The 20,505-nt window shown below is 36.6% G+C and overlaps 1 protein-coding gene across 1 annotated transcript in view; it reads right to left on the bottom strand.

Moving 5' to 3' along the window:
- Positions 1-1,291: 1,291 nt before the first annotated feature.
- The window catches only part of RAD23B (RAD23 nucleotide excision repair protein B), a gene marked incomplete at its 5' end in the record, with an annotated part of 36,135 nt that continues 16,921 nt past the window's right edge, over positions 1,292-20,505 (bottom strand). The window contains 7 exons of the mRNA XM_085299947.1: positions 1,292-3,180; positions 4,995-5,162; positions 5,574-5,701; positions 6,921-7,044; positions 11,648-11,775; positions 15,557-15,612; positions 18,378-18,643. Of these exons, the coding sequence (XP_085156073.1) occupies positions 3,067-3,180; positions 4,995-5,162; positions 5,574-5,701; positions 6,921-7,044; positions 11,648-11,775; positions 15,557-15,612; positions 18,378-18,643 (984 nt within the window). The remainder of the gene's footprint in view (positions 3,181-4,994; positions 5,163-5,573; positions 5,702-6,920; positions 7,045-11,647; positions 11,776-15,556; positions 15,613-18,377; positions 18,644-20,505) is intronic.

Below are 20,505 nucleotides of genomic sequence, written 5' to 3'. Positions count from 1 at the left end.
ACATCCCCTGCACATCCCCAAAGTACAGGCCCACTGACATCACCAGGGGAGGTGGCTTTGTGTCTCCCAATTTCTTTCATCAATACGTATTCTTGAAGAAAGAGGTCAGCCTGACACTTCAAAATTAATCATAGCTTGACTTCTTAAGCAATTACGTCATATTCCCCCCAAAAGTTACTTTACTGTGGTAAGAATAAAAAGCATCAATCAATGTCTTGGGTTTTATCTAGATTCATGAAAGGATGCTGGACAAAGTTAATGAACCTTACCATTACGATGTAGCAGTACAGAGGACACAGCAATTAACAACTCTAAGGCTGATACAACTTTCAGAGGAAAATGTTTTCTCTCAATGAAAAGTCCATCAGAAATAGCATAAAAGGAGAAAACAAACAAATAAAAACCTTTCAGAGGTTTTCATCCATTTTTCACTAAGCAGATACCTAAAAGTTTTTCAACAAAAGTAAGGACTCCAGTAATAAAACTGAAGTAGTAAAGCTTGCTTTTCTTGGTGGCTGTACACAGAGGAGGCAGCTCCCCAAGCTGGAAAATTCTTATCTGCGCAGACCATTTCTGTTCTGATGGTAGCACATGATACTTAGTGGGGAGCATTATACCTATGCAACTTGTTCAGGTCACATCAGTAAAACAGCATAAGATTTCCATATATTCTTCCTTTTTGGCTGCTACTGTAGAGAGAGATGTGGTTCTGCCTAGCAAGTAACCCACTATTGATACCCATGCATGCTGGTTTTGCTAGCATATATATTTGGTATCCTGCTCTTCATCAGAAGACAGACCACCAATGGAATAGAAATGAGTCCATTGATGAAAAACAGGAACATCATAATCAGTAAGGCTTCAACCAGGGCAACTATAAACTTCTCTAATATTCAATATAAAAAGCTACAAATGACCATAGTATATGCTGGAAGATCTTGTATAAAATCAGCATTTTTCAAGTACCTGGTAGTTAGTCCTTATACACATAACTATTAACCCCTTTTTTTGTCTTTGCGTAACTGTACATTATTAAAACCAATCTCTTGCAGTACCATAAATATACTGATACTCCTGAAATATACTGGCAGACTTAGATATTTATGTTAACTTTTGTAAAATGAAAGTATTGTGAAAAAGTTATTTTTGTATTTTATTTTATATTTAGCAGTGTCACAGCTTGTACTGATAGATTTTGATTGCACTACTGATCACTCAAACATTATGCATCTATGAAATGTTAAAAATTAGAATCTGAATAATTAAAATACACACCATTTCAAAAATATCATAGATGTTTAAGGCTACAGAGAAGCAGTGAAAGGTTTTATTATGTTCCATTATTTTATGCAAATAATTATTTAACAGACTAAGGCCAACCAATGAAGAAATAAAGTATGAATACAAGTGTTTCCACCTTTTTCTCCTTCTCTTTTCTCAGATACATGATTTGTACTTCGAGCATAAGCAGTAGTAAAATCCCATTTCTACACATTCCAAGCAGAAGATCTTTCTTTAGTTGCACCACTAAATTATCAGTGTTATTAATGGTACAACAGTCCAAGGTTGTTCCACTAATGATGCTAATATTGTCTTAGTTACTGTAGAAAAAAAAGCTTGTAATCAGCTAACCGTAATACAATAGTAAAAAACTCACGATATCCCCAAAGTATGTTCAGGAAATGTTGCACAACACATCTTAGAAGTAACTGGAATTTGTTTTTGTCACCAGCACGGCATTGACTAGCAAGGTTGTCTCTAAAAATCAGTGAATATTAAGAATGTTAAATTTCCTGCTCACTAAACAAAATAATGACAAATAGGTATCAAGAAATAAAATTTAAAACTCTGTAATTATGTATTATTTTTAAAAKAAAAGTATGTATGTGTAATCTTTTGGGTTACAGTAACTTGTTTGCTTAATTTCTCAATTTTTGAGCTTCTTTCTCACTAAGTAAATAAATCCTAAAATGGTGTTACTGAACAGAAACGTCTTGATCATTACAACCTATTCAAAAGCAATAGAAAGCAAAGAACTTCAGAGTGGTCATTCATTCCCAAAGATAGGAATAAAAATAAAGTTTAAAGTATTACAGATATCAGACACTTGGTTCTAAGATGCTAACAACTGTATTTGTTGGACCAGCCCCTACAAAAAAAGTAGGAAAGTAAAATTTGAGTTGGTAATAAATAAAATATTACTGGGATGGATAAAAACAAAGCTTACATTTTCTTTTTTGGCAGAAAAAATACTCTGTTCACAAGAGTGAATATAACAAAATCAAGCATGCAATCATTGCTTTTCAAACCTTTACTGCAATGTAACATTGAAGTAAACAGTAATTAGATTATCTATCATTTTTCCCCAAAATAAGAAATGTAAACAGGAGAAAAGTTTTCCTGTACATATACAGTTTCTCGAATCATTTTAGGAGGAGAGGAGAGCTCTCAAGTAATGATGAAGACACTTAACTAAATTGGTTTCCATTTAAAGGGATTCATTTTTTAATTGTTGAATAAAATAAKGGGTTTCTTGCACTAATTTAATACATCTGAAATAGCAAAATAACTACCCATATTTTGGCATTTATGCTTACATTTGCTCAGATATTTTAGATTTCTCAAAGCCACTATCCAGTGTTGCCATGAAACACAGACTGCAGATTCTAGGTAGCAAAGGCAATCTCCAATACCAAAGTTAAGGAAAAAGGAACACGAAGCAGGGCATTACACTACATTTCTGGAACTACTACAGTAAGAGTGAAAACCTAGAAAAAGAAATTAACCTACGGTTTATAGAAGGGACTAAATACCTGCAGAAGCTGATTTTTGGTTGCATATTATTTTACGCTGTGCGATTTGCTGCCTCTGCTAATTTAAAGCAGACATACTTGTTTTTCTTTGTTTCCTATATTTTCACCTCTCTTCCCCCCTCCCCCCACCCTCCCATATACCATACACCAAGCATTATGGATATGAGCCCAAATATCCCAGACAATCCAGTGAACAAAGTTAGTGTAATGCACTGGTGTGAGGTGTGAGATTAAAAAAAAAAGTCTCTCCCTTTCAATCTTCATCAAAGTTCTGTTGTAGAAGAAAGTTGGCAGCCAAGTTTTCATTCTTCTCACAAGCAAAATATGCTTGTATCACAAGTCCTTCAGGAAATCCTAACGCCTTTAACTGAAGAAGAGAAACATATTTAGAAACCACAGTTTGTACAGTTAGCTTCTTCGTATGTTTAATAACTTCAGATGCCACTTAAGCCATTTTTGGTTTGTTGAAATAAATATTGCTGCTTAGCTCTATATAGTCTTCAGTAAACAAAGAATACATAGCCTGTTTCTTTAGGAAGCAAAATTAAGTGCTCACTTAACAAACTGGCTTGGAGTCTAATGAAGCACTTAAAGTCATGTCATTTTGCTTTCACTGCCGGAGTAAATTATTAAAACAGATCCGTGTCAGAGTAATTTTAGGAAGTAACTACACAGTGCATTGCTACAGAAAAAAATAATCTGAAGCAAGGCACATTTAATCTAGTGATTATACAAAGCACAGTACTTTTAACAAAAAACGCCTGGAGCAGAAGCTTCCAGCCTGTGATTTACAGACCACTGGTAAGCAGTCCAACACATAACATTAAGCTACATTTTCGATTGTTCCAGCTAGGCTTTGGTTTTAAAAGAATCTAAATAAAAATTGCAGCCGTGAGAAATAAGTCGGGAGCAATCTGTTTTTCAGAAAGTCTGGGGACTAACTTCTTGTACACAGTAACATTGGGGGATGAGACTACTGGAGAAAGGCTTGTTACTGTGCCAAATGAAAAGGAATTAGCCTGTATTTAGACATTCTACAAGCACATCTTTGTTTTAACCAAAGACAAGCAAATGCAATCTTCTTTTAGAGATTTTCTTAAAATCTGCACAGCACCTGCAAGGCATTCTACAAACAGGGCAGATCAAATCTCTGAGMGAAACTAGGTTCTATTATCTCTTATCATCCCTTCTTAGATTTAGTATCATGCTTACAAACAGAATGAATGAGTCTGTTGTAGTGCTAAGTTTTCAGGTGCGTCTTTCATGGAAACAAGATGAAACTTKTATCTCTCTTTGTATGTTTTGGAGCAGGCTTTAGTGATAATGCTGTACTGCAAAAAATAGTTTTAAAGGGAAATGCAGCAGACTTGAGAGAGGATAATCTGTAAAGATGCACATCGGCAAAAAGAATAATTTTATTAACTATTTCCTTCAGATGTAGGAAACTAAAGGCCAGATTAAAAAGCTTTTTGAGTAATCCTTACATTACCCTGTGCTTTGCCAGTTAAAAAAAAGTGTCTTTGATACAGAATAAAAACATTACTACATTATATCATCGTAAGTCCTTTCAGTTAGATCTTAATAAATAAAATCTCAGAGGCAGTGCCATCTATGTAAATCAGATTTAGTCAGTCTTTCAAACAGTATTAATGCATGCAGTAAACCTCCAAAAGTTGATTTTTTATTTTAAAATTTTACCTGTATTTTTAGAAAGTTAAAAATAACTAATTCTTACAGGTAGCCAAGTAATTGGGTTAAGTAGTGACTTCAACTAATCTACTTAACTATGAGAGCTCTTACCATCCAACTATTTTGCAAACAGTGCTCATGCATACTCCTTTGAGCCCAGCAACCTATCACAGCTACACTAGCTTGAACACTGCCATCTGAGGCTTTGGCAGAAGGAGCTACTCCCTGAAGGTCTATTTCCTCAGTTAAGCTCATTCAAATAATGATTTATTACAGAAGACCTCTGATCAGTTAAAAGGCTCTGTATCTTCTACACAGGACAGATTCAGGAGAGTTTAGACTTAATTGCTATACAGCAAAAACAGACATGATTTGAAACACAGACTACAGCAGCTATGAAGTATCAAATATAAGCCATAAACTACAAAATATGCAGTTTAAGTTAAGGCATATCTTAACCATGCACCACCTTCTCTAAGCAGAAAGGCTCACCCTTTCTATAGCTTCTTTTTCCTGAGGTGTTACTTGAATATAGTTCATGTGACCACTTCCAGCTTCTGCTGCTCCAGCGCTGCCATCACCACTGCTTATACCTTGACTAGATTCTTGAACTGGCTCATTCAACATCTGAATAAAATGCTCCTGATGTTGGCTTATTTGCTGTAGTATACAGAAGAATAAAAGAAAGAAACACACTGAAATAAAATATATCTAGTCCTGCCAACAGGCAGCTAACATTATTTATTTTCAGTGAATTAAGCAGTCAAAAGAATGTGTAAAAAGCACTTAATAGAAAAATGACTTAATCTAACCATAAGAAATGCAATTTCATTGTCAAATCCAGTTGCAGTGACCCTCCCCTCTTGCTCATGCCCTTTGCATCTCTTATAAGGGAATTCAGACTCATTTCTAATGCCACAGAAAACATGTTCCATATAGTCACAACTGCTATAAAGCCAGTAATTGCATGCTGAATCTGCTGTTAACATGTTATCACTTAATGTCAACACCTCACCTTCCTCAAAAGCTACATACTTAGTAACATTATTTTTGTTCTCCTTTAAAATTCACCTGCAGTAGTTGAGGGTTTTCCCGTCCTATCTGTTGTAGCAATGCTGGCAACAGAGAAGGATTTTGCTGAATAATTTGTCTCATCTGCTGGAACTGAGGCTGATTTCGTAAAAATTCAAGTGGATGTCCTGCAAATCAAAAGACAAAAACATTTTTTTAAAGTAAGTTACCAAGACTTTTGTAAAACACAGTTCTACATCATAATTGTAAATAGAAACATGGCATTTCCAGGGTCAAGTTAAAATGTAAAAAGGCACATGATCTAACTTGAATAAAACTCTACATTCCTAATTAATCTAAATTAGAAGATTCCTTTCAAAACAAGTCAATTTTTCCAAATAGTTACTATCTTAGCATCTTCCTCTCTGACCGACTGGGAAGGAGTGTATTTGACAGCTTTACTAGTCTCATGTGAAAGCGGACAACACCTGCCACCTTGAAGAAGAACAGAACTTGCTTTTTCACTTTAATTTACTCCATAGCTTTAACTTAGTATCTTTTCTAACAAAGTTAAAAGTTAAATGGTGTACATTCTTCTCACCCCACTTTCTCTGAAGATCCCACAGGTCTTTCTCCTAGTTCTCCTGCACTTTTCTCATCTCTGAGTCATCTCATCCAGAGACATTTATTAGCTTCTGTTTCTGTGCCTAAAACAGAGGCATATCTCTGAAAGTGCTCTGAAACAAATCATTCCCCCCATTCTTTACTTACGGATGATGCCATGACTGCCTGTCACTCCCTGCCTGCATGTTTAACATTCTGGCCTCTAACAAGGCTTAAATCTTGGAAATTCTCTCTACCACAAATTAGATAAGACAAATTAGGTAAGATCATGCTCCTTTCATGTATTTACTTCTTCTTAGACAGTATTCTCTTAAGTAGCCACGAACCACTCCCTTCATGTGGCATACTGATGAATGAAGGGTGCAAGCTGATGGATGGCAGAGGGACTACCCCTGATCGCCTATTGCATGTTTCCCTCTCGACATTCCAACTTCCAACAGTAAATGCATTAGTATGCCCACAGTCAGCAGAGCACAGTTAGCCACAGCAGTAGGAAGATTTAAATGAGAGAAAACACAACTCTGTCCACATTCGTGGTCTTGCATTTAAAAACAAAACACTGAACCAAAGGAATGGCCCGAGATCACAGCAGTATTAAAAATCTGATGCCTTATTACAGATCTATTCATACACAAGAAGTCTTTTCTTCCAAGTAGGACCACACTAACTTCCATGTTATGGCTCTTACCCAATTCACTTTTACTAGTTCACTTAAACTCACTGCAACACAGAATTCTTAGGTGCACATGTTTATCAGATCCTCTCAAACACAATCTTTCTTACCTCCTGAAGAACTCGTAGTTGTAGGTACAGTTGCTGCTGCTGCTGCTGCTGCTGAAGACTGAGAGGCACCTGTGCTTGGTATTTGAGGAGGTTCAGCCATAGCCTGATTATCTCCTGGAATACCCTAAAGCCACAGATGACATTATTACCTACAAAATGCTAAAAGGTATTTGTTTTATTGCATATCGTATTTAGTTCCCAGAATGAAAAAACAACATCAATGCTTTTACTGCAAATATATAGTCAGTGCACTATTAGTGACAGAAAATCATTTATTGCTTAAGAAGAATACGGGGGGGGAGAGTCTATTTTTTGGCATTAAAAATATATGGTTTGCATAGCCATGTAATATGGAAATAAACCTTGTGATGCATCAGTTTGTTCAGATTAAAATGTATTTTACTCCATAAATAAAAACTTGCTTTGAATCCTGTACTAATATATATGATGTTGTGAAAAAGTTTAACAAACTATAAAGTTGCAACTCTATGTTATGGTATTATGCAAATAAAGTTACGTTATAGCCCAGAATTGCAGCATACAATGCTTACAGTGAGGTTATAGATGCCGTACAGTTGGTTAAGGAACATGTAATCTAGCTAGCAAAAAATTAAAAGAGATAAGAGCACAGCTGCTTGGATCTCCTTTCTCCAGCTAATGGTGGTATGATTCTCATTCATTGTATTTTGAGTGTGAAAAGGCCTGTATATAGTCAAATTCCTAAAAATTAAAAAAATAGCTAACTTGCATTTTGTTTCATTTTCTGTATGCGAACCTTGAAGAGTAACTAACTGTTCAGAGGGGTGAATCTAAGAAATTTTAAAAAAAAAAAAAAAGAAAGAAAGAAAAGAAAAGAATAACTAAATTAGAATATGATTTTTATAGTCCAGATAGATCATAACGTATCGCCTTCCTCTTACATGGAAAACCCTTTGAGCTTTCTACCCTAATGATACTTTCACCACGGTGACTGAACTGTGACAGAATATGCCAAATTTGCATATTCCATCATCCTCCCTGAAGCCTGGAAACTACCTTTTTGCACACTTCGAGAGCAACATTTTTCAGCTTTTCACAGGAGGATCTCTCACAAAGAGATTCCTAAATGACTAGAAGCTGGTGGAACAAGAAGTGAGACAAATTGCTGGAAAAGAACCTAAAATAGGCAAGTTCCACAAAGCAGTAAACCTCCTGTCACATACACAGCAATAACCGGGGGATGTTAAACAGTGTTAAATCCAGACCTAAAGCAGCAAGTCTATATGAGATTCTCTACTCCCCAATACTTTGTTTCCAAGGTACACAGAAAATTCAGTTTTTCTACACCTTCCAGAATATTCTATCTAGATCATCCTGGGAAGGCTACAGCACTGGTACAACAAAATACATTTTACCTGTCTCCAAGGGAAAAGACACTCTACAGTTCAGTAATACCAGGTGTAACAAACAGGGTGGTTAGCATTAGTAAGAGAACTTCAGTGTAACCAGACAGTCAAGCAGTACGGTAAATCTCTTTTGCACAGAATATACTGGCAGATAATGTAGATTAAAAGTTCTGCTACAACATGTTCTTCACATGACACATTCATCACTGTAGCTGATGAGCACAAATATAAAAAAGGACAAATACTCAGCTGATAAAAGGCTACATCTAAAAAGGGAGAACTGCATAATGCTCCGGGCATGACTTGACCTTATTTGAAAGTTCAGAAGCACATGTCCATATTTAAGCCACTCATGCAAATCTTCCCTTGTCTCTTCTTTTATTACCATTATTATCTGGCTTGATTAGCTTGCTATGCTTTCTTCCTTTCACAAAGGGAAAAAAATTCTATTAATGATGCAAACTTGTGGTAACTCTCTTACTACTGCCTTACAGAAAACTGCTTAACCATATTTTTCCACCAAATCAGCTATATGGTGGTATCTAAGTACCATGTATGAACTCTAGTTAATATTACAAAATTACTGGTTGACTTCACCTATTTATAGGGGCATATGTTGTCATCATGATCTATGTCCAGATCAGACAGTAAATGTTTGTGAAAACCTTAAGTTTCTTCTTGAATAGAAGCATTAGGGAAAGTAATGTAACCAAATTGATTTAGGGATGATTTGTCAAATTAATTCTTAAAGCTAAGCTTGAAGTATCAATCTCTAAGTAACCAAGGCTATATATTATAGTAATCAGATGAGACTATTGATTTCTACATGCTTAGTTCATACAGGTATACAACTGAATAAAGTATAATGTCAATTAAATGCTTATATGGAATATAGGGTTCTTAACACAGAATAACTAATTTTGGATGTAAATATTGCCTGGGCAGTGGGAAGCGCATTTCTGCCCTGGAGTGAGTTAAACAATTTGTTTACAGTTTAAACTAACATTGTTCACTATGGGGAGAAGCAATAATCACAACAGGCTCTATCGTCAGAAGGTAAAGGTTTCCAAACTAAGAAGCTGCAACCAATGGTCCAGTGGCTGGAAGAAAGCCAAAGCTCCTTCTTAATTAAGGATTAGCAAATCCCTGGATCAAAAACAGATTTGAAGCTAAATGCCTCCCAACGATGAGTCTGTAGCACAGAAAGAAACAGCATTTTTTGAAATCCAGACATTCCACAAACACAGCTCAAGAGTATAGGATTATATATTTTCAGATCCTCAGCCAAGGAGCTGAGAAAATCAAAGCACTTGCCATCTGAATGCTGGGTAACAAGTGTTGTCCAGAGCTAATCTAAAGAACTACCATGATTTACACATACATTTCCTCTTTTCCATGTCTGTTTAGCAGTTTACAGGCACTTTTTGAGTAGTGATTCTTAAAAATACACCTACAGTGCTCAACATCCTAATAATACTCTGTAGATTATCTAAAACAAACAACAACAACAAAAAAACCACCACCAACAACACTTAGCTGGACTTAGGTGATCTGGTGGTTGATAGAGCAAGAGGACAAAGAATTTTGTCATCAATTGGCCAGTACTGCCTACTAAAAGCTTTCTGATGTAGCAGGATGTTAAAGAGCATGCTTAGATCAAGAAAAGTTAATAGGTCACTTTTAATAGCAGGATTTTCCTAGTCAGAAAATAAGACTGTGCTGGCTAATAGGGTCTCAAAGAGACCTTCTTACCACCCTTTTTTCTAACAGGAGACAGGTAGAAAGAAGAAAATCACTCGGTAAAAGATGACACAAACCAGAGTAAAGAACATGCTTATGTAACAGAAAGACCTACTGAAGAAGGAAAAAGGGTTTGCTCAGAATAGGTAGACTTAAYGGTTTGGCAGACATGGCACGTGTTGGACTCCATTGTACGGTTGCTCTACTGCTATTTGGGATTTCCTAAATAGAAGTAAGTGAGGACAGGGAAATAGCAGACCGGCTGTACAAGCACTATAGAAAAAACTGGCATACACATAACCAACCCAGCACTTCCAGGAGGCACCCAATTTATGACACATGCAATAAGCACACAGTAAATCTGACACTTCTGTGGCATGAAACATATTGAAATGTTAGAGATTTCCAGACCAGTGGCAGCCAGACTGTAGCTACTGCCTTTCTTTTGGGCAATAAATATTTACCACCTTTGGTCTGCTTAAAATAGGTGAGAACTGAACTTTTGATATCCAAATTACAGACATTTGTTATCTCCCAAAATCTGTAAGTTAGAAAGTCTTAAGACCATCAATGTAAGTAACAAATACAAAAGTGACTTGTTGTAATTACTGAAGTGAACCTTCATTAACAGAAAGGAAGTTTTATAACTGGAGACCAAGGTCACAGTCTCCCTATCAATTTATCAGAAATTCAACCTGCATACATTCCGCAAGGACTAGATCAAGGTAACTAGCCTCAAGATTTTAATCAAGTTCAGATATGGAAAAAAGAAAAAAAAACCATCAGGGAAAAAATGGTATGCTAGAGTGAACTTGAGCATAGTCAAATGCAAACATACTGGAAATAATGATTAAACAACAAATTCTGTGCATATGAGCTCCCAGATCCATTCTCCTATGATTACAATTCACCTACCAGACTATGGTATGCAATAAGATGTAATTCAACAACAAAAACAACTCACAAGATTCCCACTAAATTGTAACTATTCTTCATTTCCTTTCAAGTCAATGAAACTTATTTCAGCTTTAAAACTAGAATTACTTGTAGTAAGAAACAAAAACTTGCTTCATGCCCAGAAGATTATTTAAAATACTAAACTACATATAGTATAAAAACCTAAAATCTTCCTGTTTTCAAAATGCATTAATAAGAACACTGTATGAAGGAGAACTCTAGAACTTCCCTTGTGAAGTTAGACACTAATATAAAAATGCAACTACTGTTGTCACTAATACATCACCACAAACAAAATCACTTCTTGAGCTACACTCCAGCAGTTACAGTTTATCACCAAAGCAAGGCATACTTTACAAGCAAGGTTATACTTACATATAACCACATAAATCAACATAAAATAAAAGCAAAGAAATGACAGATATAGTTAAGGATGACTTCTGTATTTCCTGCAAGACATGATCCTCAAAATTCTGTATCTCAGCCTTCCAGATGCTCTGTTTAAAGCTGCTATTCCCTTGTGAACATACATTACTCTTGCTGATTGGATAATAATCAAAGTCAGTAAATCCAAGTCAAAATTTCTCTTTAATGCGGGCAAAACAAAAGTGAAAGGGAAGAGTGTAAATGAAATTATCTGCTCACCATTAGAAGGTATTCCACCGCTCTGTCAGGATTGTTGAAACTGGCTCTCAGTGCTGCAATTACTTGCTCTCGTTCATATCCCATTGACATGATCTCAGTCACCATATTCTCATAGGATTGACCTGTCACTAGAAGGAACATAACCATCATTTTCAGAGAGTAAGGCAAAAAAGAGCACAAAAATCTTTCAAAGGAAAAATATCATTTCTACCCTAAATTTGAATCCCATTGGAGAGTAAGGAAGAGCAGCTCATAGTAAACTTGCCATGGTTCTGTTTCATTAACTTAAAATGCATTCAGGGGGATTCATTGTGCAGTCAGTTGGAGTGGTAAGGTCCAGGGGACAGAATACAATGCAGCCTTCTATTGAAAAAACAAAATCAGTATTTATGACACCTGTGTATTCATAATCAAAGTAATTCTCCCTCCATATGCTTTCTTCTAAGATCAAGCACATCCTCATAGCTAATATTCAATTCCTTACCTAATTAAAAGGTCTCCTGCAGTAAAAGGCTGTAGGTTCTCTAGGCAGAAATCTACTTGTCAAACTGCTGTTAACCATTATGGTTTGTGAAATAAAATCCTAACACTACACTACAGCTAGAAAGATGACAAATAGAGAAGGTCAAGTTATAATTGTGTACTGCTACATACTGGTGATAAAAATTAAGTTATTTAATCAACTTCCTATGGATCAACTTAAGTCAGGTGGAAGACCTGAAATTACATCTAGAAAGTCACTTAAGATTTCAGTGAGGATCAGGGAGAAGAGACTATCTTATGTATTTTGACTACATAACCTTCACACTGAGTCCCTCATCACCTTATAGCACAAATAGCCTAAAATTGGCCCATACCTGCATATGTCACATCTCAGTGGGAATGTACTGCTGATATCTTAATACTAGCAAGTGATAGGCAGGAAAGTTAAATAATTTAAAGTTATCATTAAAAATAACAGATTACAGAAAAACAAGAGGAAATAAAAACTAATAGATCTTCCCTTTTAAGACAAATACATCACCATTAAAAGAACCGAAGTGTATTTGTTTTAATGTTTAATGTTAAAAACATTTTATACACTTAGGGATAAGGAATTTAACTCAAGTCAATATCAATACAGCCACATTGCTTGAAGTTAATTTCTTAGTTTAAGACTGTTTCCAATTCATCAGCAGCTGTATAACTGGGGGAAATACACTCAAGCACAGCAAAATAGCCCTAAGCCAAAGATATACATGCTTTTTCCACTAATGAGAAATGAACCGACACCATGTAACCAGAGTATTTATTGCTTAGACTACAAAACAATAGCTCTGACCTGAGTTTAAGGAATGGTATGTACAAGTCTGTATATACAAAACTGGAAAGCTACTTCACATCAACCTTCGTTCTTTCAAAGAAAAAATATCCCACAAACTTGCGCTTTAAAGATATATATTTCTGCATATCTTTCTAGAGAAGCAAAAATGTCTAAACACAATTGTTCCAGTAGAGTGATTTTGACAAACTTACTGCTTATGGTCTTTCTCTCTCACCCCTAGACTATCCTTGCTAACAATTAACAACTCAACAGAGCAGTGGAGCAGGTTGCCCAGCAAGGTTGTGGAGTCTCCTTCTCTGGAGATATTCAAAACCCATCTGGATTCAATCCTGTCTACCATGCTCTAGGTGACCCTGCTTGAGCAGGGAGGTTGGACTAGATGATCTCCAGAGGTCCCTTCCAACCTCAACCATTCTCCGATTCTGTGAATTAATTGAGCTAAACAGCCTTCTGATTTGACTAGCTATTTGTTAAACAATTCAGTAGTAGTCTACCAATATGGTCTATGCAGAAACCAGAATATTATGAGATAAACTACAGAAAAAGAAAATTTGAAAGCAAGGAAGGCCAACTTACACCCTACTCTTGCTTTTACTTATGCTTAATGTAAAGAAGGAAACGAATATTGTAAATGTAGGCATATGTAGTCTGTACACAACCTATTAACACAAGTAATGCTAGAGCAAGTTCAAGTAATTTGCAGTTATCTTGTGTTACACTCAAGCCCATCCCTGTGTAGTGCTACTAAGAAAGTTTGTGAGATCACTACTGAACTGATCCTGTTCTTTTTGTCTTTCAAACAAAATTTTAAAACTTTATTAATTTTCAAATCCAATTCCTCACACTCCCCACAGTAACTTCTGTCCCATGCCCTAACAAAAATCTAGGCTGTTCCAGAGTAAGAGATGGCTACACAGAAATTGTAAAACACATGTATCTTTATGTAACACACACTCAAGGCTGATTTTCAGCCATCTTAACTGACCGAAAATAGAAGCAGTTCATTAGAAATCAATCCTTGTTTTCAAAGTAAAGTCTCTTCAGATAATGTAACTCAGAGACCAGAGTAAGAACATACCCAGGATTCTACTTAACAGTGCAAAAAACAAATTACATGAACTTGTGTGAGTAAAGATCCTTCTCCCTAAAGGAGAAGGATCACAGAGCTCACGCCTACTACCTAAAAAAACCCAAAAAAACTTTGGCTTATAACCCTTGCAAAACATTTATCCAAAAAAATTAACACTGGACACTGCAGCTTCTGAACTGTTAAACACACATTTAGGTTTACTGTAACAGAAACCAATTAAAGAACTTTCACATCAAATAGATAAATAAGCTGATTCTCTTCTGCTACATTAAAAATATTATATATATATTCAACTCTGAAGGTAATTATTAAACTAAGACCACCTGTGCATTTAAACTTGTTGGTTATTATTGTTAAAGTGAGCATTTGTGATGAGCACATCTCAGTTACTAAGTCATTAATGAAGCCTGTACCACCTTTGGCACCAGTAATCACTCATGAAACTTAATAGAATACTTGACTGATGATCTCCTAGACTACTTATCAGCTACCTCAGCTCAAACAATTCTTCAATCTTTAACAGTATGTCATAACCTAAGTCCTTAAACTGCAATTAGACGAACCAAATCTGGCGGATACTGCTAATGCAAGTCAAGCAGTATTGCTCCCAAGTGACACTGAGCTGCTTAATCACAATACGAGCTTCTACCATGTGCACATACCATTATACAAAAATGTAAGAAGTTACTCTTTATTTGGCTTAACTATTTAAACCGAGATGCAGCTTAATGTTTACAGATATGAGAAGGGCAAAAAAAAAAATCTTTCTTTCCTAACTTCTGTGCCTTATTTTGCTACACTTTGAAAAATCCCCTCCAAAAAGCTTTAAGTGGACAATTCTAGTGACAGGAGTTTGTRAGTTTGTCTAGTGGTTCTGTAAGTTCCTGCATCAGTGTAACTGAAGAGGAGAAATTCCTGTTGTTTTTACCCTATTCGTTCCATTGAGAAGTAAAGACATTTAAACTGTCAGAATAAAAGTAAGTTGACTGTAGTGTTTGGAGACACTCACTCCTCAACTCAGATAGCAGCAGACATGGTGAATTCATCTAGATGCAATCTAAAAGTAACTGGGATACACTCTGACACTACAGTCCAAGCTGAAACAAGTGAGTAATAAAGCCAGCCATTTTATCAAACCTGCTCACTGGGAAGCAAACGTAAAAGAAAAACTTACTTATGGCCAGTCTTCTATCCAAGTCCCTTTAAGCTGAATAATTAGAAGAGATATCAAGGCAAATACGGGGAAAAAAAACAGGAAGGATAAAAAATTTCTTCTTCTACAATAAAAATACATTAAATTTAATATTCTTCAGTAGAGAAGTTCCTGATACTGGTTCTACAATATTGACTTCTGCTCTCAGAGAAGAGTACTTTGATTGCAACTTCAAAAATTACAGACACTGGAGAGAATGTCAACATCAATGATCCCCTCATTTGTTCCTGCTGCACCAAAATAATGTCTACATTAAAAAAAAAAAATCAAAAATCCACTTACCAAGTGCACTTATAGCATCCTCAAAAAGATTTGATCGAGATGTATCACCTGTTGCACTGTAAGATGAAGACAAGTGCAATGGTAATCACAAAACTTTGGAAAACTTCCTGTTTTTCAAAACAGAAGCAGCAGCTGTAACTCTAAGCAGCACCTTTTTGTTTTTGAAGAATAAACCATTCTAAAGAGTTCTTTCTCTTGGACTTAAAATGAGACTAGATTTTACAAAYGTACAATGCTATCTTTTTTAGGACTCAAAGGTCAAAGGCCCCATCCCATATTTTGGCCACTGCCCATATGTTCAGAGATTGCCACCTGCTTGCTTGAATGCTTTAAATAGTGGGAGAACAAGCTGGATTTTGAAAAGCACACAAACTGCTTCCCCAAACTCTATGATGCAACTCAGACTAATGTCAGTAAGGATCTAAGATGATCATGGTCAAGCACTTTAAAACCTCAGCGTTGTACTGTCCCAGTAAGGTAAACTACTAAAGTATGCAAATATTCCCTTTCAAATTATCATAGCTGTTAGGTTATGAGATTAAAGACCCACCTCTATAAACACAGTAGCACAGAGGCACAACAGCAGGCAGAAGAACCCCAATAACCTAACCAGAGCAAGCAGAGTCCCTGCCCAAGCTCCTCCTGAGCCTGTCAGAGGATGCCCATGGGCCAGGGACGATATTTCCCTCCCCACCCTGACAGGTCAACGGGAAAGCCTCCCTGGTTGCCCTACACACTTGGGAGTTACTGCCTTCAAGGCTATGGGATTCATCACCAGATACCAGGAAAAGCCTTTGGGAATTGTGAAAGATTTATTATGGGATGTCTAGGAGAAGGATCAAAGGCAGGTAAAAGGTGGGCGGTGGGGTTGGGGGAGGGATCAATAGGAGCTAGGGATGGAAAGCATGGAAAACAGAAGTGTAAACAGGACGGAAGGGGCCAGTCATGTGTAAACTGGTGGCTGCTCAATACATTTGTCCAGCCATGCCATGTGCCTCTTCACCACAGTCAGTCCTGCCTTCTTATTAACCACACATTTTAAAATACATTCCTGGGTGACAGGGTTCTCTCATCTGTGTGTATGGAGGTCTAAGTGCCAGCACCTACAGAATGGACCAGAAGTCATAGCAGCCAGCAACTACACAGACTGGACTGTGTGGAGGTCTGAGTGCCAACAACTGGAGAAGGGGCCCTGGGTCACATACTTGTGGGGCCCATATTCCATATGTATACATATTTTCTACTAGCAGACTTTCACCCTCATCAGACAAAGAGAGGAAGTAGACAGGACTGCTGGTGTTGTTTGTATTTCCATGAGTGTTGCATCTTCTCTCTGTGTGGGGCTAGCCACGTACATGTGTATGTACTCAGAGCGCTTGTGTGTCCATGTGTGCCTTTACACATGCTCAACCTCAACACCACAAGGATCTGGGTTCATGGAGCTGCAGCAGCCTCACATTTACTGGGTTACCAGAGCTGCCAACTCCTAACAATGGCAAACGAAAAAACAGATTAATCAGAATCAACTTGTGGAAGAGGCTGTTATAAACCACCTTGACCAGGTGTGTGTAGAGATGCACTCTTCATGTGAGAAAAAAGATCTGTTCTAGCAAGAATATTTTGCTAGTACTTATTACTGGTAAGATTTACCACAGCTGAAAAAGAGCAAAAATGAAACAGGACATCCGCTTCCCTGTACAAGGCCAGATAAATCCTTACCCGCCTCTGAAGCGGTTATCACTTAATTTCTCAGGCAAATCAAAAATAAGTAGTACTCATTAAAGTTTGCACTGAAGTGCAGGCTCTGCACTTTAAATTGCAACCTTTGTTTCCTTATACACCCATCAAATCAACATTTCATGGTATTTAAATACAACCACTCAAAAATTAATGTCGTATGCAACAGTATTCACATAAATAACACAAATAATTACAAATTGATGTTTAAAAAAAAATGAAGATCTGATGCTATGTAGCACATTGCAGGCCATTTAATTACAGCCAAAAAAATTTTATCCCATGCCATATTTAAGCAACTTTAAGTGAGCAACAAAAAGCAAAATACAATCAGTGATGCAACTTCAAATTTGCACTTGATTTTCTTGATTGAGAACTGAGGTTAAAAGCTATCCCAACTCTCACAGATACTTACAGATGAGCCAAAGGAATGTTCATAATGAATAAACTTATAGCTTTAAATCATTAGATGATTAAAAGCAATACCTTATCTCACATTTTGGTTAAAAAAAATGATTCCGTAAAAACTCACCAACAGGGTGCACATTATATGTTTTTTTCATTTTATAAAAATATTTTTTTTGAAATTAATTTCTTTCCACTGAGAGATTTTTACTGCAGTAAAGAACTTCTTAGTATGATTCACATCTAACTATTATAATTCAAAACACAATCAGAGGTCTATAAAGGGGGCAGGATACACTCATTTGAAGCCTGGGAAGGCTTCACAAACATGATTCACCATGCAGGTGAATGCCCTCAGTTTAAAAAAAAACACGGATCACTGTAACTCTGAAATACCTGAAGAGAATATAACAAGTCTTGTATCACTTAACACTTCACTCCATAGATTTAGTTCTAAAACCACTCTTCCCAGAGGAAAAGGGGCAGGGTGAGATGTGAGCAAACTATCTTCAGTAATATTATACTTGAGTCAGACACTGATATTACATAAGTCAGAAGAAAAGCTATGTAAGATAGAAAAAACGATTGGACTCACGCTGTAATGCAAAAGTCAAATTAAAACCAAAACTAGAAACAACACAAAGTGACAGAGAATCCACTTTGGGTAGCTCACTCATACCTGTCAGTTGATGATGGGCTGACAGCAGCTGGTGCTTCAGATGTTTTTTCTGCTGGCTTCTCTTCCTTAGGAGTACTTACAGATGCAGGATCACAAGCAGCTGCAGGTGGTACTGGAGTGGTAGGGACAACAGCTGGCATAGGGGCAGCAGCAGGTGCTGGTGCTGGGACTGGCGAGGGAGCAGCAGTTGTAGAGCCAGTAGTGGTTGTAGCATTTGATTGCTGCGTTGCTGCTGTTGCCTGTGTTGGTACAGCTGCTGCTTTGGGCTATAAGAGGACAGAAGAATTCAGATAATGCACAAAGCTTCTATAGCAACACTTTCTATAGTCAATACATTGCATATGTTAAGAACATTTATGTTTGACGCTGTGGCCTCAATATCAAGCACAACAAAAATATTCAAAATATAATCTAAATCTGTAATGCCTATTATGTTTAAAGTTTCAAGTACTAGTTTAGGCACCTAAGCATTCACACTATCTGATTAAAGTGCAATCTGGAAAGAAAATCTAAACATTTATAGAATGAAACACATTAAATTTAGAGAATAACCTTGTGTTTTATAAAAGCACCTTCTTTCAGATGAAACTGAAATAATCATCAAAAGATATCTGACAAGTGTAACAAGCATAAAGTTTTCACACTATTCAAACTCAAAAAAAGATAAAGGAAGAAACCATATTTTGTTATGAATGTGATTTTCTGGAAAATGAAATACTAAAATTAAGTCTAAAAATCTGAAACTTAACCTTCAACAAGTTTTACTTATGCAGTCTTTACACATAAAGCACTATGTAACTAGCATTAGACATACTTAAGTTTTGTATAGAGAACCAAATTTCAAGGAGAATCAAGGACTACTGAATCAACAGTAAAAAAAATTAGGTTTGCTAATATAAGCATGTAATTTTATCTTCATGAAACAAGAATTCTGCCTGGCTATAGTAATAAAGCTATTATACAGAAATTGTGCTCTTCAGAATGTGTATAACAACTTCTGTTTAAGGTATGTAAATAAGTATTTGAAAACTGTATCAGTGTGGTCCCCTGTCTACACATATCCTTACAGCTGAGTCCCTTCTCGGCCTGAGCAACAAAAATAGCTACTTTCACAAAATATAACTAATTATTCAAGGTGAATCACTTTCAGATAATAGTTTGCTCAAATTAGAAAAATATACTTCCTTCCTTTGTCTGAAAGGAAAGAGGTTGAGAATGGAGAATGAGCAGTTTCTAGCATGACAGTCACAACAGAAGATTAAGAAGCATATACAGAAAGACTCAAACATGTATATTGATTTGAATATCAGGAAAGGTTAGTGGATTTGCTTCTTTGACAGGGGCATGTCTTATACAGAAAAAGAGTCAAGAAAAGGAAAAGTTAGCTTAAGGACTTAGTATGCACAGGAATAAATGCATCGCAAAAGCCTGACTTCAACTCAAGCAACGCCCCAGTTTCTTCATTTCACGCACAGGTCCATAACACTGAAGAACTAACTAACTCCTATTCACAGGCCAGGTACTGCAGTTAGCAAGTTTTCAAGTGATCTGCATTTTTTTAATGCTCAAATCACGCTCTGAAGTCCCATCTGTACCTGTGTGCTTCTACCGATAAATGCCAGTTCTGCTGAGTTCTGAGCTCTGGTTTGCCTGGAGGATTTCGTTAGCAGTTACATTCAAACACAGAATGTAATGAGCCAACACCAGACAAAAGCGAAGGGCAACTGAACTACAGGTTCCCTTTGTCAGGAAGGTGACCCATAATTCCAAAGTTAACCTTGCATCTCCAGACGGAGACAAAGTCAGACTTCTAGAGGCTACTCGTATCTGAAGGACCTGCGATGCCTACAAGATGAATGGCTTGAGACCCTGGAAGCAATCTGGCAACAGGAGAAGAGGAGAGGCGAACAAGTATCACAGTCATTCTCTTTAATAAGCCACAGTTATCATTAAAAACTCACAGGTTTTCTGATTTGCACATTCGTCTTCCTCTACTGGTTTAAGTCACTGAATTTGACACAAGCAACTGGGGCACTAGTTTTGAAAAGCAACAGGGCAAGACCGGAGAAAGATCCTTACAGAAGATTTAATAACAAACTATCTAAGTTCTCTTGTCTCTTTCAAAAAT

This window comes from Rhea americana, unplaced genomic scaffold (assembly GCF_003343005.1).
Source record: "Rhea americana isolate MKP2758 unplaced genomic scaffold, rheAme1 scaffold_158, whole genome shotgun sequence".
NCBI lineage: Eukaryota > Metazoa > Chordata > Aves > Rheiformes > Rheidae > Rhea > Rhea americana.
The sequence above is the reverse complement of the archived record's forward strand: the minus strand, read 5'-3'. Positions and strand labels throughout refer to the sequence as shown.